We start from the raw sequence: 27,877 nt of genomic DNA on the forward strand, positions 1-27,877 counted from the left end.
TACACTGAGGTCTGAGGGACCTGTGAACTGTGGGTCCCAGGGCTTTGGAGCATAAGAGGGGTGGGGGAGAGAGGAGTTTTCAGCCCAGCAGGATTCATTCAGCCTGATTTTTGGAGCTGTATCTCCTCTACTCCCCTATCCAGACAATATTCCTTGTTCCTCCTTCCAGGAGCACCTTTTTCCTTTCCTTCTCTTGCAGCTTAGATGGCACCACCTCCAGGAAGCCCTCCTGATCCAGTCAATGCCTGGTCCATTTTGTGGGTCCCACAGATCATATGCTATACCCACTCTAGCACAGCTGACTCTGAATACCTGATTCCCCACTTTCCCCATTCCTAGTGCTGAACTCCCCTCCCCCTTGGGGCTGGAGCTCAGTGAGCACCTGGGAGAGAGAGAAAACAGGATTGGGCAGCCACACCCAGTGCTGGGAGGATTCAGAGCCTCAGGCATCATAAATGGCACTCCCTTCTCTAACTAGAATTGGCCCGGAAATGAATAAATACCCATAAAAAAAATCATGTGTTCCACAGTCAACATGATTAAAGACACTCATGCTGGGTGAAACTGAAATGAAACATTCTCCGCTGGCGCTGAGACAGTTTCTTGGGTCCCGGTACTACATTCGGAGAGACTTCTGTAGGTTGGGAGGAGACTTCAAGGACCCTCCTTGATCACCCTGTCCACTCGTTTTGAGGATTGGGGTGCAGCAGTCAACAGTTGATTCTCTGCTGCCACCATGTGGCCGAGATGTTGGCTAGCCCCAGAACAGCGTCCCCTGGTGGACAACCCCGGTCCTTGAGAACCGGCATCCACGGGAGCACCCCTTCCTCCTTCCCCCTCTGCCCACTCTGCAGGAGCAGGGCAGGCAAACCATGTGGGGGAAGTGGGGCCTTGGAGTGTTAAGTATAAGTGCTCCCTCCAAGCTGAACTCACAAGGCCTGGCCTATATTTGGTTTAGGACCTGCCCAACTGCCCCAGTATCTATCACCTTGAAGGAGTGCCCTCTTTTCCCTTTTTGGCTGTCACATCCCTCTGAACACTACTCCAAAACAAAAACAAAAACGAGAACTAATGCCAGCCTTTTTCTCCAACCCAAAGAGATCATCTGAGTGACAGCAGTCTCTAACTACAATATGACCATATCACTCTGCAGCTTTAAAACAAATTCAATGGCTCCCCACTGCCAGACTTTTACCTGGAGTTCAAGAAACCTAGGCCTTGAAAACTCCTCCAGCTTCACTTAAACCAGTAATACCAGGCTCTTTACCAGGTCCTTCGCTTTGCACATGCTGGTTCCTCCGCTAGGAACACCTTCCCTGTTTGGCCTGTTATTCCTTCCTTGATCCCCAGACAGATAAGCCCACACTCCAGGTGCCTACTGTCCTAGGTACACACACTCACCTAATTGTGACCACCCATTTCCACACCTACCCAGAATAGGTGCTAAACTGCAGAGGTGCTGAGAGTCCTACAAGAATCACAGTAGCCAACAGGAGTATCTAGGGGCTGACCACTGACCAGAGGAATGCCAATAGCAGCCATGGACTGCTGGCCTGGAATCACCCTGGCCCCAGAGGCAGTGATTTGGTGCACTGGCCAGGATCAAGGGGAGAAACAGCAGCAGGAACAGGCAGAAAAGAGACCCAGGGCACGTGTGCAGGGCGAGCAGCACCGCCAAGCCTGTGGCTGTTCCCCACGCGCCTTGGGGTCTAGGCAGGTGGTTTGCTGCCATATCCATTCTAATATAATCTAGGATAGGGCCAAGGGCAGGGGCTATCCCATTTCCTGGGACAGTAAGTAGAACCATTCCAGTGTACCCTATGCTACCCACCAAATATATTTTCCAACATGGGTTGGTTTTAGTGGCAGAGTATCTTAGCCCAGCTCTCAGAGACTGCATAAGGGTGATTTACTCTACAGTCTGAAGACCACATTCAGTGGACACTTTTCTCCCATAAACATTTCCTAGGTCTTTTGCTCTCCTAGCCAATGAGATGGTTAAGCTGTGGCAGAACTGGGAAAGCCCCCCAGCAGCAAGATAGAGGCTTTCTGTACTGTGCCTTGGGCTCTGTCCAAAGAGGGTCTCAGGACAGAGTGGAGGGGTCTGGGCCTTCACTGCTGAGCCTCCTGAGATGTCCACAGTGACCCCTGTGGGCTGGAAAATGCCAGGGTGGCGGAAGAGGGCCCGGTGTGCCTAGCAGCATCTGCCCTTCCTAGGGCAGGGTCCACCCCTGCCCCAGAAGTCAGCTGGCTCTTCCTGCAGGCCCTCCAGCTCACTCCTGGGGACGTTCTGAGGAATGCACTGGCCAAAAGCACAGATGCCGAGGTGGATAGCCCTTCATGAGGAAGACCAAGCTGGGACAATTTCCCCAGAGGTCTAGGGCTACATACACTGAGGCTGGTCTCTGAATTTTTCTGTGCTGAAAACCAGACCACCTCACCAAGGGATCTTACCCACCTGTACCAAGCCTCAGACTCTCCCTAGTTGGCTGTCCTTCTCTTACTCAGCCTTGTCACTGCTGAGCTACAGCAGCCCTTTAAGCAGAGCCACAGCTCCCAGGGTATATGAGTGGTCCTTTGGGGCACAAAGCTGGGGGCCCCTCCTAGGAGTGAGAGAGAGGGGCTGTGCCCTTCTAGGAGGCACCAGGGACTCAGACTGAGTATTGGGGTGGGGCTGTGGGGAGCAAGGCCAGTGGAATGCTAGAGAACATTTTATGTATGGCAAGACTTTAGCTGAATGAAGAGACCCAGCCCAAGGTTCGATTCTGAGTGCTTGTGCTCCAGGACATGGGGAAACACAGGTAAGGACTAAGGAGGAGGATCCAGTATCTGTAGGAGTGAGAATGCATGAGTGAAGGGACCAGTGACAAGGCCCAATGAGTGTCTTCTCCAGAGTACTTTAATGCACGCACCAACCCACAGTCCCTGCCTGCTTGCTGCCTGGGCAAGAGAGGCCAGCCCATGTGGAGGCTCCCATAGCTTCTGTTGCCCAGGGTGCCTAAGAGGGCTGAACCCACACACATTCCCATCAGTAGGTGAGGGGTGTGAGGATGAAGAGGCGATCTTCTTCTTTGCGGATCCAGCGCATCAGCTTATGGATGGCACTGACAGCAGATGCCTTGGTCCCCAGGGGGCTGTAGCACATGTAGAGCTCAAAGGCACCTGTCACCTGGAGGAGGGGGCACAGGGTAGTCATCGAGGTTAGACATCTCGTGTGGCCCCTGCCCGGGATCCCGATGAAGCTGAGCCCATCCCAGGGCTGCCTTACCCAGGCCAGGAGGTTCTCATTGGGGCCCGTGTAGTAGATGGTCTTGAGTGGGCGGGAGGCATTGTGGGCCCGGCTGTGCAGGTATTGGTAGAGGCCCAGCAGCCGCTCCTGCTCCTCTTCACTGGTGTACGGGGCCTCAATCTCAGGGCTGGAGATGGGGGAGTGGGTTGGCAAAGAAATAACTTTCATTGCCTTCTCTGGAGATCTAAAAACAACTCTTCCTAGCCAGGGAGACTCTGACATGTGTCTTACCCTCCAAATGTTTTCCCAGGACAGGGCATGGCCTCCCTACCACAGAAGACTCCCCAGGACAGGGCTGGGCCCACCCAGAATGGAGCCCTGTTCTTCCCCCCTCCCCCAAGTTCATGGCATCTTTGGTGACTTCCCTTGGAGAGGCCAATCTGAGTTTAGGTGTCCGAAACAAAGTGACAGGTCTGAAGTGGAGGAAAAGTGATCTGGGAACCCAAGAAGGGGTAATGGGAGGATAGAAGATGCCACATCTGGCCACAGCCCCTCTGTTGGAGGAGGAATTCTGCATCCTAGATGGGACCAAAATGACCCCTAAGGCAGACCTGCTCCAGGGCAGGAGATCCAGGAGAAACTCTGTTCCAGCTTCCTTCCCTGGGTGTACTGGGCATTTCAAGGCTTTGTGGGTAACAAAGTAGAGAGGTACATGCCCATAGGGGGTGGAGTGATAGGGAGTCTGGGTCCCTGATGTCAGAGTAAAACAGACCCAACATGTCAGTCCATTCACAGACGGGTCATCAGCTCCAGGACTGCATCAGGGCTGAGGGCCAACCGCCTCCCCTCCCTCGCCCCTGTCTCCCTCAAGTTGTGCTCCCAAGGTCCTCCCTCACCTGGTGAAGAGTCCCGAGCTCTTTGATTTATAGAGGAAGTGGCGCAGGTCCGGGATGCCCACTTGGGCAACACTGTAGTAGGGCGTGCGCAGTGCCTCTCGCAGCGCCAGGTGGGCTCCACGCTTCCGCAGGCGCTCCTGAAAGCGGCGGCGGCAGTCAGAGACTGCAAAGAAGTCCTCCCGGTCGGTGGAGACGAGCAACAAGCAGAGGTCGGTGTCAGGCTCCAGGTAAGAGATGTGTGCATGGAAGAAGCCGGCTGCATTAAATTTGGGTAGGCACACAGGCGTCCAGGCTTCTCCCTCACGGAAGGATGAAGAGGAACTTATGAGATTGAAGAGCAGGTGCAGGTCGATAGGGTGCAGGAATTGGTCCTTGCGGCGCACGAGCGCCACCAGCTGGTTGCGTGCCAGCAGGATGGAGAAGACAAGGCTGCGCGCTCGCGCCTGCTGCAGGCTGGCACTCACCGCGTCGCGCACGGCCGCAGCCAGGGGCAAGCAGCGCGCTGCCCCCATGAGGAAGCTGGGGTCTCGCGCCATGAGCTGCAGCAGGTTGTCGGTGATGCGCTCCGAGCCCGAGAGCAGGCGCCGCAGGTCGTAGTTCTGCTTCTGCTGGAAGATGTGGCTCAGCTGGGCACCGGTAAGAAGGCTCAGGATCTGGTAGTAGATGTAGAGCAGCTCCTGCGCCAGTTCCTGCGCCGATTGCCGCGTGCGCGCCACTGCCACCAACACCAGTGGGCTCCGGCGCACGAATACTACCTTGTAGCCATCTGAAGGTGGAGGGAGGGGATGTCAGCTTCTCCGGGGAGCCCTCCGGGATTGGCCTTGCCCAGCTCCCTCGGAGCCCCAGCTTCCTACACAGCTTGTCGCTTTCTACATCCTCTCCACCCTCCCTCAGATCTCTGCACACAGTAGGGGCTTAAGGATGATGAAGATAAAAACAGCAGCCCACGGTTCCCTTTCCCTGAGGATTCCAGGCTGTCCCTGCCACTTGCTTCACAGAGTGGCACCAGCCAAAATGCAGTGAGCAATTGAAAAAAAACATTCTTGTGTTAAATGTCAAGAGCTGGGTGGGGCTCAGGGCCTGGGACTTCTAGTTCTCTCCAAGGGCAAAGCCCATGTCAGAGCCACCTTTGGCCCTCACAATACCCCGTAAGGCAGTCATTGTTGCTATCTGTGTTCAGATGACAATATTGAAGCCCAGTGAGGTGGAGGGGCTGCCCTTGGTCACACAGCACATCCCAGCCCTCTAGTCCCTCAGGGACTATGAATTAACCCTGGTCAGGGAAGCCCTCCCTGCCCCCCTTTTCAGGTGGCTCACCTGCGTGGATAGAACGAATGGCGTTCTTGTCTGCCTCCAGGAAGGACACCAGGGCCACCATGACACCCATGGTGCTGGAAAGTGCCTCCTCTGACCCATAGCGGGAGTACACAGGCTTCCCCGCCTCGCTCAGCACAAAGACGTGCTTCTGGTGCAGTCGCCATGCCTCAGCAGCCTCCTCCTCATCCCCCTCGCCTGTGCCCTCCCTGGGGGGTTCTGTGGCTGGCCGCCCAGCTGCCCCTGAAGGCTCTGGCCAGTCCTCAGAGCTTCCTGGCAGCATCTCCTCCTGCAGGTCTCGGGCCACACCCGTCAGTTGGGTGCTCAGCTCGCTGAAGTCCTGGCTGATCTGTCGCATGTCTGCAGGCAGTGGTGGAGGACCCCCAACACCCTCCTTGGGGCTGTCCCCAGAAGCTGCCCCATCCTCCGATTCAGTCAGGTCCTCATAGGAACGGGCATGGACGAACATGGCACCCTCCTGCCCAGCACCTGCCAGCCAAAAGCACTGGTGCTTAGAGCAATAGCCACTGGCAGACCACCTTACCAGCAAGATGCGTAATATGGCACTCTAGCTTTACTGCAGAGACAAGCCACTGTTCCCTCCTGCTACTGCCTACTACAAGTTATGCCTCCCTGCGGCTTACAGCCCACCAGTTTCCTCCCATCACACTGGGAATAAAACCCAAACCCCTCATGGCTGCGGGAATGACTTGCTTCTACTTGCTTCTCTCAATCTCATCTCACAGCCCTTACCCATTCCAGTCACACTGACCTTCATCCACCTGCTCTTTGGACACTCTCAACATGCCCTCACCTACCTCAGGGCCTCTGTACCTACTGTTCCCTCTGCCTGGAATGCACTCCCACCTCCTCGCATGGCCAGCTCCTTGTCACACTTCAGCTCTCAGCAAAGACATAAGTTACCTCTTCACCTGACCTCTGAGCCTGGGCACTCTATCATATCTCTCTCTTTGATTTCTCTTGTGCCACTTGTCAGTTATTATCCTCCTCCCCAACTACAGTGGGGTTCCTCCTGAGGGGCAGCAAGGTGGTTGTTCACTGCTGTGTGCCGAGCACCTTGTCCTGTGCCTGGAATACCTTTGTTCAGTGACTCTCTATCCCTGTGAGAAGTCTCCCTGACCCAGTTCAGGCCATAGTTCCTAACCCACTCCACTGTAATGACCCCACTAGCCTATGGCTCCCCTAAGGCAGGGGCCATGTCAGTCTTTCTCTACTGATTTTTTTTTTTTTTTTTTTTTTTTTTTACAGAATAATTCAACAGATGTATTTTGAGTCTCTATGATGAGTTTGGTACCGTACTAGGCATTTGGGATACAACCACTCTGTGCTCAAAGAGCTCACAATTTTGTGGACAAGAGATGGGCAATATATACATAAACAAATAAAATTACAAAATAACTACTGTCCTGTACAGAGCATGGTCAGAGCAGGCAGGCCTAACTCGTGCAGAGGTGACATTTAAGCTGAGAGCTGAGGGAGGGAAAAGGAGTCAGGAAGGCGCAATGTAGACCCAGGGAACGGGAGGAGAACCCATGCTGGCAGCCAGACAGCACAGGGGTGAGTAGCCCAACATGAAGTGGAGAGGAAGGCTGGACACAGACCGAGCCCGTTTCCTGCGGTATCCCCAGCACCTAACAAGTAGCCCACGAGTGACTGAATGAGTGCATGAATGAGTGGGAGTGAAAGACTTGGTGGGAATCCCAGTTGCCCTGGAGGCTGCTCTCGCTGTCAGCTGCCTGGAGCTGCACACCCTGCCCGTACCTGGCTCCATTCCCTGAGCCAGTCCTGGTGTGGGGCTCTCAGCTCTCTCCATACTCTGCCCATCAGAAGGAGCCAGGGTGCCATCGGGGCATTCGCTGCTCCTCTTCCTCTGCATGTCAGCAGCCATCCCTTGGACTCTCCTGTGGGCAAACAAAGACATCATCGAGGGTAAGGAGGGAGGTGCTGTTGGCAGGGGTCACTGCTAGTACAGTAACAGTGGTTAGTTAGTACAGGAAAGCACCAGGACCCAGCTAGCTCAAAACTCTGGGAAATGGGTTCTGAGTATTCCCCTGTAAAAAATGAAGTATGTTGTTCTTTTTCTAAGTAGAAAAGGAAAAATTCATTGTACCTATTCATTGTAGAAAACTTGGAAAATAAAAAAGGATAAAGAAAGAAATGTCACCATTTCCCCACCATTCAGGATCTTTCACTGTTCACATTTTGGTGTATTTCTTTCCAGTTTTTTTTTTGAATGCACATAAAATGGATTTTTTTTTTTTTAAACAAACTGATAACAGCAGCTAACACTTACTGAGCACCAAGGTAGTGTGCTAGGAAGTATAAGTGGACACAGTTATCTAAGCCTGATCACTACACTCTGTGGCAGGTGCTCCTGTCTCAGGCTGGCTCTACAGATAAAGGGACTGAGGCTGAAAGAGTAAATGCCTGCCCAATGTCACAACAGGGTGGAAGCTTTGGGAGCTGGCAATTGAAACAATTCTGTATCCTGGTATCTTTCACTGCACATCCTACCACAAACACTTCCTCATTCAAAACTGAATTGACCAATAGTTCTTTCTGAATACTTAGGCATTTGCAAAGAAAGAGCAAACAAGCTTGTCTTCAGGCTTGCTTTTTTCTGAGTACACTTTTGTACTTTCTGAATTTGGCACCAGGGCTTGCCTTACAACTATACAGCTGTACAACTATAGACATAACAGTTCTCAGTGCCCATCTGAATGCCAGGACAGACTCAGTTTCATCTCCCAGTCCTTCTGCAGCCTCAGAGCCAGGTGGAGGTGGCGATGAGTGGATGGCAAGGATAACAAAGTTGGATGGCTCACCTGGAGTCACCCCTAAGGGCCCCTGAATGGCAGGCTGAAGGAGCCTTCATTTGGCAAGCAAAATACATTCATAGGGGAGGGGTTCCATTGAGGCACTGATCCTTTCATGAAGAGAAATCTGGGTAGACAGGCGAGAAGGACTGCAAAGACTAGTCAGAGACTCATGAAGAGGTCATGCAGGCAGGCCAGGGGCCTGGGAGGGACTGGTGTTAGTGTGAGCAAAGTAGACCCTGTCCCTGCCCTTCTAGGACAGAGTCATAGGAAATAACTGAGGCCTTGTTTCTCAGTAGCTCCGCAACCTTGGGCAAATGACTCTTCCCCGAGCCTAGCATGAAGTAGGTGCTCAAAAATGTTCATGAAGAGTGACCTCAAAGAGAGAGCATCCCCATCACTCTCATTTGTGTGGTCCCAGGTTGTCCATGTCCAAGAACACCCTCTCAGACTCCTTATCCTCATCCCACCAGAGCTCCTACCAGGCAGCTCCTGTATGCACCCAAAAGAACTGACTTTCAAGCTCTTTTTTTTGTTTTTTTGTTTTTGTTTTTTTGGTCATCTTTGTTCTAAGCTATGGAATCCTTTTTCAAATGCATCTTTTGCAGAAGTTCAACGGGCAAAACAGACAGGGAAGCCTGGTAGCCACTCGTGCACTGAACCTGGACCATCACAGAATAAGTGAAGGTTGGGCACCATTGGCCAATAGCGTCACCCCACTTAGAGTAGGACCAAAAAAAGATCATCTGGGAGAACATCGACCTCTGGGGATTTTCTAGGCCACTAATCCCATCCATTAGGACAGTCAAGAGTGATGGATCCTAGCATGAGTCAGAGCCCAGAGGACCAAGGCATGGGCCACCTTGTCTGACAGAGGGCCAGAGTAACTAAAAGGCTACTTGCCCTCAACAGCTAGGTTGTTCAGAAAGGTCCGCTCAGAGACAGAGACCAAGACCAAGAGGAGTAATCCCAGACAGGCCAAAACAAGCACTGTAACACCATAGAGGCTGGGGCAGTGGGTGCTACAGTAACTAGGGCATGCCTAGGTCTTCAGCAGGAAGACACAGGCCACATGAGAACCTCATAGAGCATTATTTCACAAGCTAACCTGAAAGTGAGAGTGGGGTCTGCACTGCTATGTGAAGATGGAGTGACTCCAGAGAGATGAGTCTGTGTCCAGGCAGAGAGAAAGCTGCTACTGACAGTCCCAGGGTTGTGGCCAAGGCTTCTGGACGTGGCTCCCTGGACGGAGACCTGGATTGCTATGTGTTTCTTTCCGGGAAGTAGGTCTAGAACCATTGCTTCAAATTACTATATTTCTATGGAGACTCACTTTCCTGCTCCCTTAGTCAATAAGTTCACACCTCTCTTCTCAAACTTCCATCACTTCCTTCTCCCATGCTCACTCAGTATGATCCATGATCTCACCGAGGAAACAGAAGTCAGCAAAAGAGAACTTCCAAGATTCCCACCACCACCTCGCTCACCTGCCAGGCTCTGCTTTCCTTCTTCTCACTGAAGATGAGCTGTCCTTGCTCCACTGGGAGCAAACGCCCCCACTGCAGTCCCTTTCACCCGCACAAGCACAAGCACAAGCACATGGCTTCAGCAGCTGTCCCTCTCTCTCCCAGATCATTGGTTTCCCCATCTCCCCCATCCAGCACCAATATGCTGATGCTTCCTCCATTTTCAAAACACCTTCCGGGGCACCTGGGTGGCTCAGTCGGTTAAGCGTCTGACTTCGGCTCGGGTCCTGAACTCACAGTCAGTGAGTTTGAGTCCCACATCGGGCTCTGTGCTGACAGTTCAGAGCCTGGAGCCTGCTTTGGATTCTGTGTCTCCCTCTCTCTCGGCTCCTCCCCCACTCACGCTCTGTCTCTCTCTCTCTCAAAGATGAATAAATGTTAAAAAAAAAAAAATTAAAAAAAACACCACCTTACTTTGGGTGTGTTCACTCGTTATAATTCACTGAGCTGTACTTATGATTTGTGAACTTCATGTTTGTTTTATTTCAATTAAAGAGTTAAAACAACCCCCCACCCCCTTAACTCTACATTCCCCTCTAGGTTCCACCCCATTTTTTTGCTGCCCTTTATAAAACAGACCTCAAAACAGTAAATAATACTTGGAATATAATTAGTAGGCTAGGCTATGCTGTGTAACAAATGAATGTCAAAATGGTAGAGGCTTCACACATAAAGGCTTATTTTTTGCTTACACAAAATTTACCTTGGATCTGGTAGTAATTCAGCTCCCTTCCAAGCAGTGATTCAGGAATCCAGGTTACTAGCATCCCATAGCTCTGCCATCTGGAATACATGCCTTTTCCACATCACTGGGCAGCAGAAGACAGGGCTGGAAGGTCATGTACCAGCTCTTAAATACTTCAAAGCCCAGATTGGCCAGAAGTAGTCACATGGCCAGAGGGACTGGGAAGTGTGGGGAGCTCACGGGTATCTGGTAATCAAGAAATACATCTGCCGCAGCCTCTCCACTTCACTCACTTGGGTTTTTTTTAAGATTTTATTTTTAGGTAAGCTCTACACCCAATGTAGAGCTCGAACTCACAACTCCAAAATCAAGAGATGCATGCTCTACTGACTGAGCCAGCAAGGTGCCCCTTTCCCATTCATTTTTTTTTTTTTTTCAACGTTGATTTTATTTTTGGGACAGAGAGAGACAGAGCATGAACGGGGGAGGGGCAGAGAGAGAGGGAGACACAGAATCGGAAACAGGCTCCAGGCTCTGAGCCATCAGCCAGAGCCTGACGCGGGGCTCGAACTCATGGGCCGCGAGATCGTGACCTGGCTGAAGTCGGACGCTTAACTGACTGCGCCACCCAGGCGCCCCCTTTCCCATTCATTCTTGAAGCCACTCCAACTAGACTTGCGCCTCCATCATTCCAGCAACACTGCTCTCATCAAGGTTGCTAGTTGACCTCAGGATCCTCACCTCACTCAGTAGCAGTAATGGATACACACTTGGTGATTTCCTCTCTTAAAACACTTTTCTTCTTGGCTTCTGGTACACCACTCTCCTTTCTTGGTTCTCCTCCTACCTCATAGACCATGCCTGCTAAGTCCTTTATGCAGTTCCTCTTACAGTTAGAGGACCCAGATTTCAGCCCTTGGATCTCTTTTCTGTCTTCATTCAAACCACTGGTGATCTCATTCAGTCTCATGTTTTTGTTTTTGTTTTTAATTTTTTAATGTTTATTTTTAGAGGGGAGAAGATGCAGAGAGACAGAGAGACAGAGAGAGTGAGAATCCCAAGCAGGCTCCACACTACCAGTGCAGAGCCCAATGTGGGGCTCAAACTCATGACTGTGAGATTACGACTTGAGCCAATATCAAGAGTTGGATGCTTAACCGACTAAGCCACCCAGGTGCCCCCAGTCTCAACTCCATTGATACATTAGTGATTAGTGATACATTGTGATTCCAATTTTTATTTCTAGCCCCAATGTCTCTTCTGACTTCTAGAGTCACACACATTTAACTGTCTACTTCATGTCTTACAGTATCTCAAAGTTATATGTCCAAAACTGAGTTCCTGATTGTTCTCTTAAAAACGTATTCCTCCCAGAGTTTTCTCCATCTCAGTGAAAGACAATGATTTTCAGCAAATCTTGGAGTCATCTCTTTTCCTCACACCCCATATATCGAACCACTAGCAAATCCTGTCACCTGTACTTCTGAATACCCAGCAAAATGTCTCTCTAGTTAATATTTTCCCTATAGAATTCCTCTTGGTTTTTAATACCCAACTGTGGTAGCCAGCCTTCAAGCCAGTCCCCAATGATCCTCAACTTACAGTGTATATACCTTTGTGTACTCCCCTCCCACACTGAGCAGTTATGTAACCAATAGGATAACGTGAAAATGACAACATGTGATTTCTGAGGCTAGGTCATAAAAGATACTGTGGCTTCTGCCTTGCTGTCTTGGATCACCCTAGTTGGAGCCATCAGCCACGTTGTGAGGACACTCGAGCAGCTGTCTACAGAGAGAACCTCAGCAAACTTTGAGACATGCAAATAGCCAGTACCAAATGTGCCAGTCATGTGAGTAATCTTCTAGCCCCTGTCAAGCCTTCAGATGACTTCAACCTCACAAGAGAAACTGAGCCTGGACCATCCAGCTAAACTGCTCCCAGATTTCTCCCAAATACCAAAGGAACTGCATGAGATAATAAATATTTATTGTTGTTTTAAGCTGCTAAGTTTTGGAGTAATTTGTTACACTGCAATAAATAACTAATACAACAAACTTGTATTGTTTTGGCCTATGTTTATATAGAAAAATGCTATTTACTTCATCAAAACTTGATCTATATTTTAAACAAGTGATGTACATTTAAGTCCTCAAATTACATTCCAAGTTGGATAGAACATCACTCACTAAGTGGCAACAAAACGGGCTTACTTGCATCATGGCTGTTGAAGGTACTGAAAGAGGCCATGATACTGCATCAAAGCAGCAAACTCTGGTGGTCAGGAGGGTATGTTTTTCAGCATTTTGTATCCTAACACTATAACCTACTGGGCATGTATTAGGTATATATTTTCCTGTGTTTTAGTACCATTTTAGAAAATTGGGGGTTTGTGGTCGATGAGGGAAGCATTATACTTTTTCCCATTTAAAATAATGGTGGGGGGAGGCGCCTGGGTGGCTCAGTTGGTTGGGTGTCCGACTTCAGCTTAGATCATGATCTCATGGTTTGTGGGTTTGGGCCCTGCGTCAGGCTCTGTGCTGACAACTCGGAGCCTGGAGCCGGCTTCAGATTCTGTGTCTCCCTCTCTCTCTCTGCCCCTCCCCCTGCTCACACACTCTCTCTCTCTCAAAAATAAAAACATTTAAAAAAATTTTAAATAGTGGAAACAGGGGCACCTGGGTGGCTTAGTCAGTTAATGTCCGACTCTTTGTTTCAGCTCAGGTCATGCATGATCTCATGGTTTCGTGTGTTTGAGCCCCATGTCAGGGTCTGTGCTGGCAGAATTCTCTCTCTCCCTTTCTTTGCCCCTTCCCCACTCATGTTGTCTCTCTCTCAAAATTAAATAAATAAATAAATAGATAGATAATAAAAAGATATATGAAATAATGGGAAACAGATAGTTAGTGATTCCAGATAACGTCCAACTTTTGTGGAACAGATTACTAATGTTAAATGGGAAAAGCCCATATCCAGAATCTGACCACTGCTCATCACCACCACCACCACCACTACCACATTGGTCCAGGCCACCATTACCTCTCTAGGGGAGTGATGCACCAGCCTTTTAACCGGTCTCCCCACATCTACCTTTGTCCTTGCGCAATATATCCCTCCCACAGGACTCAAAGAGATCCTCTTGAAAAAGGAAGTCAGGCCGTGTAATTCCCCTGCTCAAAACTCTATAATGGTTCTCACTCATTCAGTGAGACAGCCAATTTCCTCAGAACAGCACACAAAGCCCCACTCTACCCCTTCCTTTTATTTCTTTGACTTGATCTCCTTCCCTTTCCCCTGCTCCCTTCACTTCAGCCCAGCCACACTGACCTCATGGCTTTCCTTTAGGATAATATAAATGTGAATCCTAAGTACTTCTGCATTTTAGAATTTTGCCCTTGCTGAACTTTCTGCACAGACCACATCTCTCTGCTTTTCACTTTGTCCCTCATTCACCTATTCCACTGATGGGGCTAGATATTGACATGACCTACTCTCTCACTTCCTTCCGGTTGCTGCTCAAGTGTTACCTATCAGAGAGGCCTTCCTACAATATCCCTGATCTTCCCTGTCTTGCCCTGCTTCATTTTTCTATGAAGCATTTCAAGTTTCAGTATGTCAGCTCCATATGCAGGAGGAGTTTAATCAACATTTGCCAGATAAATAACTTTGGAAGGGAAAAGGTGAAAGATCCTCAAAGAATATCCAGTTATAATGCAGTCTCTGGAGACCCCTGCCTGTGGAGAAGACTTGTTTTTGGTAGTAGTCAAGTGTTCAAGAACAATGGTCCTAGAATCAGAGGGACTTGGATGGACCTGGTTTGGTTCCATAAGTCTTAGTTTTCTCATCTATAAAGTGGGGATAATGATAATACCAATTCACTGGGTTGTGGAAGGATTAAATGAGATGTTCATGTAATTTGTTTACCCTGGCACACAGTAAGCACTTGCACACTTAATGGCTACTGCCATTAATATATCATGATTATTTTTACTTAGCATTCAAACCATATGTAGCTGCACTTACACACAAAAAGTGGTCTCTGCCATGTAAATCAGTCCTTTGAAAGTTGGCTCACCCTGAGCAAACATGATTATGACCTCATGAAGCCAGGTAGCTTCTGGCCTGAAATGACCCACCTGTGATGTCCAGCCAAAGAGATGTCTGTGTGCCTTGGGCTGGGGGTTCCTCCAGGCTTACTGGCTATTCGTTGGGCCTGACATTGCAGGAACAGACCATTGGTTCTCTGCTGCTCCTGGAAGTTTCTCCCAAGTTGAATCCTTGGTCTGCCACATGCCCCTGCTCTGTGGCCTTGTACCTCTGGTCAAAGACCCAAACATGATCTACGGCAACTTACCCAAGGTCCTGGGGGCCCACTACCCACTGATCCCTTGTGGACTTAGGTGACTGAACCCAGTATGGCTGAGTGGTACTCAGCATGGTAACTATATGGAATGAGGGCAGGGTCAGCTGGCTGGGGCTAGTGGACGCTTCCTTCACAATAGTTCTCCAGCTACCTGACATCATGTAGCATCTCAACATCTCCAAGGCCAATCGGGGGATCCAGCCAGAAGTCCTGATGAAGCAAACAGTTCTCTAGACACTTACTCTGGAAACTAGGCAGCAAACCCCACCCTAGCCCCCACTGGAGCCATAAACCTTCATGACAGAAGCTCCTGGGAGGCTGGGCCTGAAGCAGTTAAGCGAGAGAGGTCTCTTGGAACCAGTCCCATATGTGCCCTCAGGGTCCCTTCTCAGGCAGCCTCTCTAGAAGCCCCCAGGGCATGCTACTTTCCCTAGATGTGCTCTGCTGTGCCTACAAGCAATGTCTCCAAACAGGTTGTCTCAATCAGCCCTTCTTGTGTGCTTCCCTCCCTCAGGTGCCCACCCTGGAGCAGGCAGAACCTTTAAGAGCCCCTCCCTACTGACTCCTACCACTGTTGCTCCCTCTTCCTGCTTGGATAGTGCTCCATCCTGCCCTGACCCTTTTGGAGTGGGCTATCTGGGAGGGTGGTGCCAGAATGCACAGGTCTCTGGCAGACAGGGCCCTGGTGAGGCTATGCTGTAGCTGGTTCAGCAGGATGCCGACTCCGTGAGCATCGCCTGGTACTTGTCACTGCTGGTGGCCACTCCCCTCTCTGACAAAGGCTGCTCACCCTCCCCCAGCAAACTGGAACCCAGAAACGGTGGCTCACCCAGTACAGGCAGACAGGTTATCTGAGCCAGGGCACCCTTGAGAGCAAAGTCCAAAGCCCCAGGACACTTCCAGGAGTTGCCCGCTCACCCCACAGTCACCTCTGCAGATCTTTGAAAGGATTCTGCCCGGGGGAGGGGGAAGGGGGGAGTGGAATATGTGTGCCTTGAGAGGCGGGTCCTACCAGGCCACTGCCTCCTACAGGACTTTGCTCTCCCAGCCAAAGGAAGGGTTCTGGTCTTCACCTTTTGTATTCTTCAGCTGGGGGACAACCGGCTAAGGCACCCCAAAGAGACTAAATCCTCCTATCGCAAGTGAAGCGTAGGTGGCAGGGGCCCCCAGTCTTCAAGCCCCTGGCTCCAAGGATGACAGCTCTCCAGTTTCTCGGTACCCCCTGGCCACGTGGGTTGGCAGTCGTACTCACCTGTTTCTCCGGGGGGGCCCAGGACGCACAGAGACTGCCGGTCACTGCTCTCTGCCGGACCCCCAGGAGGGCACGGGTGTCCGGCCGAGTCCGGCCGGAGGGCGCAGGTCAGACCCTCGGACCCCTGCGGACGCAGACATGGCCACAGCGTAGGCCACTGCTCCTCCCACCGCCCCTCGCCCAGCAGCCGACCCAGGAAGACAGCCCTCTCCGGCCTCTCTTGGCGGAGGCCTGACTCCAGCCGCTCTGCCTCTGGCCCTACCCGCCCCGGGGTGCATTGTGGGAAATGTAGTCGGCGCTCACCGCTGCCTGCGGCACTCTGAGGCGGGGCTAGGCGCCCGGTCCCGGAAAAGTCGAGGGCGGGGCGTCACCCGGAGCAGGATTTGTCTCATCCGGAACCACCTTCTCCAGCGTCGGGCCTGGCCCAAATGCCTCCTTGGAGCCCAAAGGCCAGGGTGGACCGTAGGCCCAGACTCCCTGGCCCGTCCGCCCTGGCCATCTAGAGGTTTATTTCAAGGCAGAGTAAGACACTTTGGGATTGTTTCCTCTATTGATTGTGGAAGGGCAGTGCAAGTTTGGGAACTGGATAAATGTTATTAGTGACTCTAGCTACGCTGGTTGCAAAGGATGTAGGCATACCAATTGTTGCTGAAGACGTCCTTTTAGCCACGTTTTAATATTATCAGTATGAGGCTCTAAAACAGTTCTCAGCTTTGCACATAGAATGACCTGGGGAAATTTAAAAAATCACTAATGCTTAGAGATTTTGATTACTCCCAGAGAATTCGATTTAATTGAACTGGGATGGGACTCAGGCATTGGTATCTTTTTAAAAGCTTCCCAGGTGATGTGCCAGGGCAAGGAACGATTGCTATGGGCATTTGTAATGTCCTAGACACAAAACAATACAAACGACAGGAAAACATAAAGCTTTTCCAAACAATTTTTTTTTTAAGTTTATTTTTATTTATTTTGAGAGAGCAAGCTGGGGAGGGGCAGAGAGAGAGGGAGGCAGAATCCCAAGCAGGCTCCACACCTTGAAATCAGGAACCGTGAGATCATGACCTGAGCCGACGTCAAGAGTCAGTTGCTTAACCGACTGAGGCACCCAGGTGCCCCCCCCAAACAATTTTATTCTTTTTTTTTTTTTTTAACTTCTTTAAATTTATTTTTGAGAGACAGAAACAGAGCATGAATGGGGGAGGAGCAGAGAAAGAGGGAGACACAATCTGAAGCAGGCTCCAGGCTCTGAGCTGTCAGCACAGAGCTCAATGTGGGGCTCGAAACCACAAACTGTGAGGTCATGAGGAGCTGAAGTTGGAGGCTCAACCGACTGAGCCAGCCAGGCACCCCAAAACAATTTTATTCTTAAAGATCAGTTTAAGGAAGTAAAATCAGAGATTAACAAAAATACTGCTCATGTTTTCTCTGAAGAGAAATCACTTTATAGCTTTTCTGGTTAATTTCCCCAATAGTTTTAGGATGAAGGAAAAAGTCTGAAGTCACTCCTTTGATTCTCTCTGCTGCTTGGAGCACCCCAATGCAGTATCCTGTCTCCATCTCAGCCCTACACTGGAATTGGGAAAGCTCTGCCCCTGAGCTTCTCTTGTGGTCTCAGATGGCTGTCACCTGGAGCCTACCTCCACAACAGTGGTCTATGACTGAAATGGTGACAAAGCTGTAGCCTTTTACTGGAGATGGCTTTGCACAGGGCTGAGACCCTCGCATATAATTTAAGGGAAGACTTCTCCTCCCTTTTAGGTTAAGAAAATGTGAGAAAATGTCCAATTCCTTCACTATCTATTCCCCCTGGAAAGGAGAGTGGAAGAGGAAAGAGGAATCTCTCCAGGTCATCACTGGTCACTCAGTATTTTCAGTCCTCACTACCTCAGGAGTTCAGGCTCCCTCACTTAGAATAAATATCATTTATACAGTTTGGCTGTCATGAATCCCATCACATTAGTTGTGATGAGTTGTGAGAACAAATTGTGTGAACTTGTAAGAGTTCAAGCCATGGGGCGCCTTGCTGCCTCAGCTGGTAGAACATGCGACTCTTGATCTCAGGGTTGTGAGTTCAAGCCCCACGTTGTGTGTAGAGTCTACTTGAAAATTTTTTTTATTTAATTTAAAGAAAGAGAGTTAAAGCCAAGAAGATGTCATATTCTCTCATTGGTGCAGAAGTATCCTGGCTATATCCCATTAACTAGAAACTGTCCTCCATAGAATTGATCTTCATAGAAGACAGATTTAAAGTTTCCTAACATACCTACCCAGTCTCTTCAATAGTCTGTAGGGTGACCTCAGGGTTTTTTCTAGAGTCTCACTTTTGCTTTCAAGAACATCAGCTCCACCAGACAGCACCACTGTCATTAGGAAGTACAGCTGACCCTTGAACAACAGGTGTTTTATTATATGCAAATCCATTTATATGCAGACATTTTTCAATAAGTATATTGGAAAATTTTGGGGGGATTTGTGACAATTCGAAAAAACTTGCAAATGAACCATGTGGCCTAGAAGTATAAAAAAATTAAGAAGTTAGGTATGTCATGAATGCATAAAATATATATACATACTAATCCATCTTGCCATTTATTACCATAAAAAATATACAAATTATAAAAAGTCAAAATTTATTAACTCCCCCCCACACAAATACTTACAGACTGTATGTACGTGGTGCCATTTGCAGTCAGAAATGTAAACAAGAATAAAGATGTAGTATTAAATCTTAACTGCATACAATTTACTATAGAACATACTGTTCTACTGTGATAATTAGTTAGCCAACTCCTGCTGCTTTTGTGGTGAGCTTGTGTTGCTAGTATCCACTTAAAACCCCATGCGATGCTAATCATCTCCTTGTGAGCAGTTAGTCTCTGGTAAATTGCTTATCACAGTAAAAAGTGACTGACCTCTCATGGTCCTCACCATTAAGTAGTTAAGTTTTGGGGGAGTCCAAAGTTTTACGTGGATTTTCAACTCCACAGGTAGGGGGTGGGAGTGGAATTGGTGCCCCAACCCCTAGGCTGTTCAGGGGTCAACTGTATTGCATCTACTTAGCCAAGCAAGTGATTACATCCATGTGATTCTGGCTAAGCCTTGTGCCTAGGACACTCACAGAGCAAACCATTGTGGCTACTTAGTAAAACATTTTAAGGTTATCATTCCAAACTCTTTTTTAATCCACTTACTTATATTTGAATATTGGGACAATCCTTTCCAATATGTCACCTTTTTGCTTATAGAATTACCAAGAAATAAATCTTAGTCTTTTGGAATAATAACAAATGCCAGTCCCACGATGGCTCTGCTGCCCTGCAGGACAATGCTTCAAACCTTGGGCGTTGCCATAAACCACACACTACCCTGCACCTTCTGTCACCCTCTAGGTCTGGGGCTCCTCTAAACCTCAGCTTTCTATTTTGTCTGGGTGCATGATTTTCATGGACTCAGCATGTCTTCTCCATAACAGTAGCAGCAAGGACTAGTGGGGACTGGAGCAATGGTAAAATAAAACCTCTTGTTCTTCCCCAGATCTCTTTTCTTTCATAGTTTTAGGGGACATTTCAGAACTTGAGGTGCTGCTAAAGTGAAAATGCCTAATTGTGCCCGGAGGCTGGGATCTGTTCCCTGCCCTGTTGCTATCTTACTTGTGTGACTAGGGGAAAATCCCTTAATGACCCTTTCAGCACTTTCCCCCTCCTACAAGTACAAGATATCTAATGTGAAATACTCTGAGCTAATAATGAGAACACTCAGTCCCTTCCTGGAAAGTCTGAAGTTTTCCCTCCTGCCTTTATTACTTTGCAGGTCCTGGTAAGGCAGATGGTTTTTTTGCTCTGCTGGAAAATTTCATCTGTGGTCTTGTATCATCTGTGTCTCTCCTGGTTCCTGTCTCTCATTTTAACATTTGATCAAACCCTACTTTCCATGCCAGGAGCCATGGCCCCAAATGAGACCAAGGCAACAAGGAACAACATATAGGACATGGTCTTTCTCTTTGCTGGGTCCTCCCTTGTGAGCATTTAGGGGCTTGAAAGTGGGCACACCTCCCTGACTAGGCCTTGTATTCCCCATTCCAGGTGAGGATGCTGCTCAGATCAGCTCTTCTAAATAGCTCATACTTCCTGTTATTAGGGTGGGGGGGGGCGGGGGCAAAAACCTTACTAATACAATGAGCCCTTGTAAGTTTAAAAAAAGAAAATTCCAGATGCTTTCTCTGAAAACCCTCAATAATCACGTTAAGGAAAAGGGGAAAATAGTCAGGAGCAAAAACCTTGGAATAAGACTGGGGTTGGAATCGCCCCACCCTCTACTTTCCAGCTGTGGCAATTACTGTCCTTACTTTAACAGGTCTTTGGTTTCCTTACCTATAAAAGCGGTTTTCTCATCTGGTTATTGTGAAAACTAAGTGAGATAATAAAGTGCCAGCCCTATAGTTTGATAAAGAGTGGCAATTATTATTACCCAATGAAATTGGGTAGAAGGCAGGAATAATTAGCCTTAATATGGCTTACCTCTCCAGAGAATAAAGTACTACCTGATAAGAGAGAGACCCACCAACAATGGTCCAGTTTGGAAGGTAAAGTCAAAGTACCCACAGTTCCGTGTAGCAGTTCCTCCTCTTCCTTGTAACCTGTGTTGGTGTGCCCCAGGGCTCAGGGCTGGAACTCTGTTCTGTCTACACTCCCTCCCTCATTCCCTTGGTCATTTCATTCAAGCCTATGGCTTCAGACACCAACACCAACAATATGCTGATACCTCCCAGATCTGTAGCTCTAACCCTGACCTTTGACCCTGAATTCCAGACTGATGTATCCAACTGTCAATTCCACGTTTCACTTGAATGTGAGGCATCAAAAACTCAACCTACCCCAAACTGAGCTCTTGTTCTTCCTACCAAAACTGCTTCTCCCACATTCTTCCCTCTCTGCCTTCATCCCAGTCCATGTCTCCTGTTTCCACTGTGGCCACACAGGTACAAGTACCATCCTTCTGTGGCTGCATTATTGCAACACTCCTAACCAGCTGCACTGCTTCTGCCCTTCCTACCTTTGGCCTATTTCCACATAGCAGCCAGAGGGATCATTTAAACATGGATGCCAAGTTATATTATTCTATTTAGAGCCTTCCAATGGCTTTCCATCTCCCTCCTTACAGAAACCAAACTCATTTCACAAAGAGTGCATATCTTGTTTAATTTGTTGTCCATCTCCAATAATTACCCCACACCCATCTCCATTTGGGCAGCAAATTTTATCAGCTTTGTTTGTTCCTGGATCACCAGCACCTGATGCAGTGCCTGTCCCACACAGGCCCTTCATACAGTTCTTGAATGAAGGAATGACTTCTGGACAAGATGCCTGAAAAGTGGAAAGGTAATTTTTAAGACTACTTAACCCAACAACCTCCTTTCACTGCAGATAAAGATTGCTTTATTTTAGAACGCTTTATTGGCTTTTCTGGCAGATTTCTTTGACACCATGATGTTGGATTTGGGCTATACAATCAGGTTACCTTTTTTAAAGGTCCACTGATAGAGACACCAGGTGCCGGTAACCAGAAAGCATATCAACAGTGTAGACAATCCACTTGGAAGCTTAGAGCTTGCCGTTTGAACATTAGCTGTAAGGAGATTCTGGAAATGAGCTGCAAACTGAAAGCTTTCCTGCTAGATTGGGAGATTTGCAGAGAACTTTCCAGTTCTGAGACCTCGCACAAGTCACTCTTGGCTGGATTTATTGCCTGAGATCTAGAAAGGCCCTGGGGAAGCTGGGTGGAATTTCCCTCATAAGTAGGACTACTGAACCTTTAACAGATGGTATTTGCCTGAAATACCTGAAGAATGCCTAACTTGGAAATCCATTAGAAGAAAAGGGGACGAGCCTCTAATTCAAGGGCTTCTCTTGCACCTATCCTCGGGTCTTGGGCAAAAAGGGCTAAACCCCGGGACTGAGGGGGTCAGGAGTTAGGCGTTTGGGTGGGCCACCAGTCACTTTCCCGGAAAGCTTCGACCGGAGAAGTTTCCCTTCTACTGCCTTCGCAATGACGGAAAATACGGCGGCCTCGAACCAGGCGGACTAGGGCCTTACCCACGCCCCTGGGGCAAAGAAGAACAAACCTCGCGGACGCCAAATCAACAGGGGAATGCGCGCCTTGCTCTACTCCAGAAACAGCGCCCGAAGACCAGTCAGGGCCTAAACCACAACCCCCTGCAGACCCCGCAGACCTGGGGAAGAGCGCCCTCCCATTGGACGACGGCGAGCGGCGTGCCCTCACGCTTCGCTCCCGTAGGCAGCCCCACCCCCCTCCCCCCCTCCCCCCTCCCCCCCTCCCCCCCTCCCCCCCTCCCCCCCCCCACGCGCGGGGCACGGCGGGAGTGGAGTCGGCGCAACCTGCAGCTGTACTCCATCTCCCGGCGGGCCGAGCGCTGAAAGCGGCAGCGCGGCGCCTTTGTGGAGCAGCGGCCCGGCGCGGAGGAAGTTCCGGTCTCCGCGACGCAGGGTCGGTGGCGGCGGCTGAGGATTAGGAGGAGCGGGCCGCGGAGGCCGCGCTGCCTCGGTAAGGGCCTGGGGCGGTAGAGAGGGCGTGCCGGACCCTGCGGGGAAGGAGCCGACCTGCCAAGCCGCTATGGAAGTCGCGGGTCCTCGCGGCCTGGAAGCTGTGGCTTCGGTGTCGCGCGGCGGCCGCGGCCTCGCTTGGGAGGAAGAGAGCCAAGTGGCGGTGTGGTGAGGGAGGCGCCGCCCTCGGGAGGAACGCCCCGGAACGGTCGCGGGCCCGGGGCGGGGCCCGGCGGCGGCCGTAGAATTACCGGTCCAGCCTCGGGGCTGTTAGCTGCGGGGTCCCGGGCTAGCGCGTGGTTACGTTTGGTGCTTCTGGTCTGCGGAGCCTCAGGCGGGCCCTTTCTTCCGCCTGTTTTCCTGCTTTTGCGGGAACCTGATCCAGTTCTAAGGCATCGCTCGAGAAGGAGGCCTTCTTGTGCCTAGCACGTAGCCCCGTTTTAGACCTGGCCAGACACGGGTGGGTGGGCTCAGCCCGACCACAGGGCAAGAGATCTCCGAGCCCGGCACGCGCGGTGGTAGAACTTGGTGGCAGGGGGGAGTGGTCTGGTGGGTTCTGCGCCCGTTGGGAGAATGTGGGAGGAGGGATGTTTCTTAGTATTTACTCTTCAGAGTCCTTTTGGCGTTGTAATTCTGTTTTTCTTCTAACTTTATTATTGATGTGCTACTGGATTCAACTCTAGGGGTGCATTTTTTAATAAATAGAAAAGGCCTTGTTTTGTAAGGTACATAAACTTTAAGGGTAATTGTATTTTTTACATATTTCAGGTTTGCTTGTGAAGGTCACAGTTGCTGGATCTAAGTGAAGGAGTTCAGTAGACTCTGATGTGCCTGGTCACCTGGCTCATTTTCTGAACTCTGGATTGTGCCCTAGGTTTGTTAGTTTTCAACTTCCTGTTGAGTAATGCCACCAGTGTGAATAGTTTAATAATGTCAACATCAGCAAACTTGTGAGGATTGTAGAGAGAGCTCTGAAGAACTGATGATGGGTGACGGTAGGACTGGCAATGTCTAAAGTAACTAATGGCATGTTAGATGAAACAGACAAGTTGGACCTGAACCTTGTCTCATTTAATTAGCACCTAACTAGGTACTTAACCTATAGGATAGGTACTAGGTCTGGACATCTGTAACACCCTTCTTTATAGAATTCTGTTACCAGACTTGGGTTTATTTTTGTTGCCTTTAGGATCCTAGGTTCTTGAAGCCTTTCAGAGGAGACTTGTCAAGGCCTGGGTGGGGGAGGTGAGTGTGTGTTACTAAATGAACTCTTTTATTGTGGGTACTTGAGCAAGGTTATACTCTTTGCCAATGTTTAAATGTATAAACTGCTGTTACTCATCTGATTCGGGGTTGTATTAAGATTTGAAACTATCAGCGGGGAGCCTGGGTGGCTCAGTCGGTTACCTGGCAGACTTGAGCTCAGGTCATGATCTCCCAGTCATGGGTTTGGGCCCCGTCGGGCCCTGTGCTGACAGCTCAGAGCCTGGAGCCTGCTTAAGATTCTGTGTCTCCCTCTCTTTCTCTACTGAGCTTTCCCACTCACTCTCTCTCTCTCTTAAAAATAAACAAAAAACATTAATTAAAAAAAAAGATTGAAACTATCAGAAAGTTCTGGAAAAAAATTTTTTTTAAGTTTATTTATTTTGAGTGAGAGAAAGCGCCGGTCAGGGAGGGGCAGAGAGAGAGGGAGAGAGCATCCCGAGCCTTTAGCACAGAGCTACATGTGGGGCTTGAACTTCAGAATCATAAGATCATGACCTGAGCCGAAGTCAGATGCTTAAGCAACTGAGCCTCCCAGGTGCCCCAGAAAGTTCTGAAATTTTAAAGATCATAAATCATTCCTTGATGGATTTTTTTTTTTTAGCTGTATATACCAAGAGCTTAGAATTAATTTTTCTGTTACACTCCCACAATACCTTCTTCATCTCATTCACTTAGTTAATGGGCATCCGTTGAACGTATTTTATAACCCTCCTATCACACTATGGGACTCAGAATAGCAGAGCGAATGACTAGAGGAGCTCTGGAATCTAATAGGGTTTGAATCCCTGACTCCTTCAGTAACCCAGTAACATTGGATAAATTACCTTACTTCAAATTGTGAATTACCTGACTTCATATGTGAAATGAGGTTTTTGTGAGGTTTATGTAATGCTATTAGAACAGTGCCTCGTGTGCAGAAAGTGGTTACTAAATGTTAGTTTCTTTTTTTAAAACAGATTTGTTCAGATATAATTCATAATTCATACATCATGCAGTTAACCATTTAAAGTGTATAATTCAATGCTTTTTATATATTGCTAATTTTTTACAGAGTTGCGGAAAATATATTTTGTTATGTATGTTGGAACAAAATTTGCTATTTAAATCATTAAAAAAAGGGGCGCCTAGGTGTCTCAGTTGATTGAGCGACTGACTCTTGATTTTGGCTCAGGTCATGATCTCACAGTTTGTGGGTTCAAGCTTCGTGTTGGGCTCTGTGCTAACAGTGTGGAGCCTGCTTGGGATTCTGTCTCCCTCTCTCTCTCTGCCCCTCCCCTGCTCTCTCTCTCAAAAGTAAATAAACATTAAAAAACAATAATAATCAGGTATACACACAAAAACTTAGTTACAAAAATCTCAAAAATAAATAAACATTAAAACAATTTTTTGTTAAATTTTATTTATTTAAAGGATCTGTACACCCAACATGGGACTTGGACTAATGACCCCAAGATCTAGAGGCGCACACTCTTCCAATTGAGCGACCCAGGTTCCCTTAAACCATTTTTAACTGTAAAATTCAGTGCGTTAATTACATACACTGTAGTGCAGCCATCACCACTCTATTTCCAAAATTTGTTCATTACCCCAAACAGAAATTCTGTCCATTAAGTAACTCTCATTGTCCCCTCCCTCCAACCCTTGGTGACCTCTAATCTATATTCTGTCACTGTGATTTTGCCTGTTCTAGGTACCCCATATAAGTGAAATCATACAATATTTGTCCTTTCTTGTCTGACTTCTTTCACTTACCATAGTGTTTTCACAATCCATTCATGTCCTAGCATGTATCCAAACTTCATTCTTTTTTTTACAAATTAAAAACAGTTTTTTTAATTGAGATATAATCAACATCTTCATTCTTTTTTATGGATGAATAATATTCTGTTGGTGCGTATAGACCACATTTGTTTATCTCTTGATTTGTTGGTAGACAACTGTTGTTTCTACCTTTTGGCTATTGAGAATCATGCTGCTATGAACATTGATATATACATATTCTGAATATTACTCTTTTATCAGATATGTGATTTGCAAATATTTTCTCCCATTCTATGGGGGTGCCTTTTTACTTTATTGATAGTGTTCTTTGATGCAGAAGAGTTTTTCATTTTGATGAAGTCCAATTTGTCTATTTTTGTTGTTGACTATGCCTTTGATATCACAGCCAAGGGATCATTGCCAAATCCAATGCATGAAGCGTTTCCCCTGTGTTTTATTGTAAGAGTTTCATAGTTTTAGCACTTACATTTAGGTCTTTGATACATTTTGAGATAATTTTGGTATATGGTGTTAGGTAAAGGTCCCACTTCATTTTTTTGCACTTGGATATTCATTTTTCTATGACCATTTGTTGAAAAGACTGTCTTTTTCCCTTGAAAAATCTTGGTACCCTTGTTGAAAATACCCTGACCTATATGTGAGGATTTATTTTTTGGTTCTCTATTTCATTGATCTCTGTTTGTCCTTATAACAGTACCACACTGTTTTGATAACTGTAGCTTTGTAGTAAGTTTTGAAATTGGGAAGTGTAAGTTCTCCAAGTATATTCTTTTTAAAAATTGTTTGGGCTATTTAGAGTCCTTTGAAATTCCATATGAATTCCAGAATGGGTCTTTCTTTTTTCTTTCTTTTCTTTTTAAGTTTACTTATTTTTGAGAGAGAGAGCAGGGGAGAGGCAGAGAGAGAAGGGGACAGAGCATCTGAAGTGGGCTCTGCGCTGACAGCAGAGAGCCTGACATGGGGCTCAAACCCATGAACTGCAAGATCATGACCTGAGCTGAAGTCAGACACTTAGACTGAGCCACCAGATGCCCCAGGATGGTTTTTTCTAAGCATTGACTTTGGAATCAAGTGATCTTGAGTTTGTATATTTTCCTCATATCAGTTACATTGTTTGGGGGCAAGTCTCTCAACCTATTTGAGTCTCAGCTTCATGGTCTATAAAGTGGGAATAGTAACAGAGTTTACCCCATAGAGGATTTGTGATTAAAGGAGAGTATCCATGTAAAATGCTTAACTGTGACACAGCACTCAGCTATGCTTATCTTTCTCTCTCTCATTTCCGGGAGTAGGAATAGACATACTCAGGAAGGTCCTTTCCAGCTTGATGTTACTATGATTTAGTTTATTAAAAAAAACTGTTTTTTAAAGAGAGATAGCATGTGCATGGGGGGGGGGGGCGGGGAGGGAGACTATCTTAAGCAGGCTCCAAGTCCAGTGCAACACGGGGCTTCATCTCACGACCCTGAGATCATGACCTGAGCTGAAATCAAGAGTCAGGCACTTAACTGACTCAACCACCCAGGTGCCCCAATGTTATTATGATTTTAAATACCAGAGCATAGTAGCAGTAATAATATTTAAAACATTGTTTTAGAATTCTTCAAAACTCTTTTTTTGGGGATGTAGTTTACATATCATGAAATTCCTCCACAGTATGTGTTCAGTTTGATATAGTCATCACTGCTGTTCAGAATTAGAATATTTCTAACACCTCAAAATAATCTTTAGTTCCTGTTTGTTGTTTATCTCCACTTTTCATTTCACTCCAACTGCGAGTTCTAGCATCCACTGATGTGCTTTCTGTCTCTGTAGTTTTATGTTTTCTAGAAATTGCATGTAATTGGAGTTACACAGTTCTCAGTCTTTTATGCCTGGTTTCTTTCACTTGCATTGTTTTTTGTGGTTCATCCATTTTGTTGCATTCCTTTTTATGGTTGTATCTCGTTGTGTTTATCCATTCACCTGTTGAGGGACATTTGAACTGTTCCAGTTTGAGGCTATTGTGAACAATGGGGCTATGAATATGATTGCTTCTTATGCAATGATCTCATTTACTCCTGATAGCAATCATATGAGGTAGGTACCATTATTCTTATTGTATAGGAGAGCTTTGAAGCATATAGAAATTAAATAACTTATCACGGGTGCGATAGTTAGAAAA

General features: G+C 47.9%; 2 protein-coding genes and 1 long non-coding RNA gene across 7 annotated transcripts in view; 1 reads left to right on the forward strand and 2 right to left on the reverse strand.

Annotated features, from left to right (window-relative positions):
- Nucleotides 1-2,877: 2,877 nt before the first annotated feature.
- Nucleotides 2,878-16,359, reverse strand: MON1A (MON1 homolog A, secretory trafficking associated). The gene is made up of 6 exons (XM_030306809.1): nucleotides 16,103-16,359; nucleotides 7,222-7,361; nucleotides 5,443-5,928; nucleotides 4,126-4,891; nucleotides 3,269-3,416; nucleotides 2,878-3,169 (listed from the first exon to the last, which is right to left on the reverse strand). Exons 2-6 carry the CDS (start codon nucleotides 7,346-7,348, stop codon nucleotides 3,029-3,031), a joined length of 1,668 nt encoding a protein of 555 aa, XP_030162669.1. The 5' UTR covers nucleotides 7,349-7,361; nucleotides 16,103-16,359; the 3' UTR covers nucleotides 2,878-3,028.
- Nucleotides 16,360-21,277: 4,918 nt separating this feature from the next.
- On the reverse strand, nucleotides 21,278-22,829 carry LOC115508287. The gene is made up of 2 exons (XR_003966975.1): nucleotides 22,723-22,829; nucleotides 21,278-21,468 (listed from the first exon to the last, which is right to left on the reverse strand). It is a non-coding gene; the product is annotated as an uncharacterized LOC115508287 (long non-coding RNA).
- The window catches only part of RBM6 (RNA binding motif protein 6), a 104,982-nt gene continuing 99,648 nt past the window's right edge, over nucleotides 22,544-27,877 (forward strand). The window contains exons 1-3 of one of the 5 annotated variants that reach the window (XM_030306815.1): nucleotides 22,557-22,666; nucleotides 23,434-23,539; nucleotides 23,855-23,910. The gene's annotated coding sequence lies outside the window, so the exon portion shown is untranslated. Of the gene's footprint in view, nucleotides 22,667-22,942; nucleotides 23,126-23,433; nucleotides 23,540-23,854; nucleotides 23,911-27,877 lie in introns of those variants that run through there. The other 4 variants (XM_030306813.1, XM_030306820.1, XM_032592062.1 and 1 more) reach the window with 4 other exon arrangements.

Source organism: Lynx canadensis, chromosome A2 (assembly GCF_007474595.2).
Source record: "Lynx canadensis isolate LIC74 chromosome A2, mLynCan4.pri.v2, whole genome shotgun sequence".
Taxonomy (NCBI): domain Eukaryota; kingdom Metazoa; phylum Chordata; class Mammalia; order Carnivora; family Felidae; genus Lynx; species Lynx canadensis.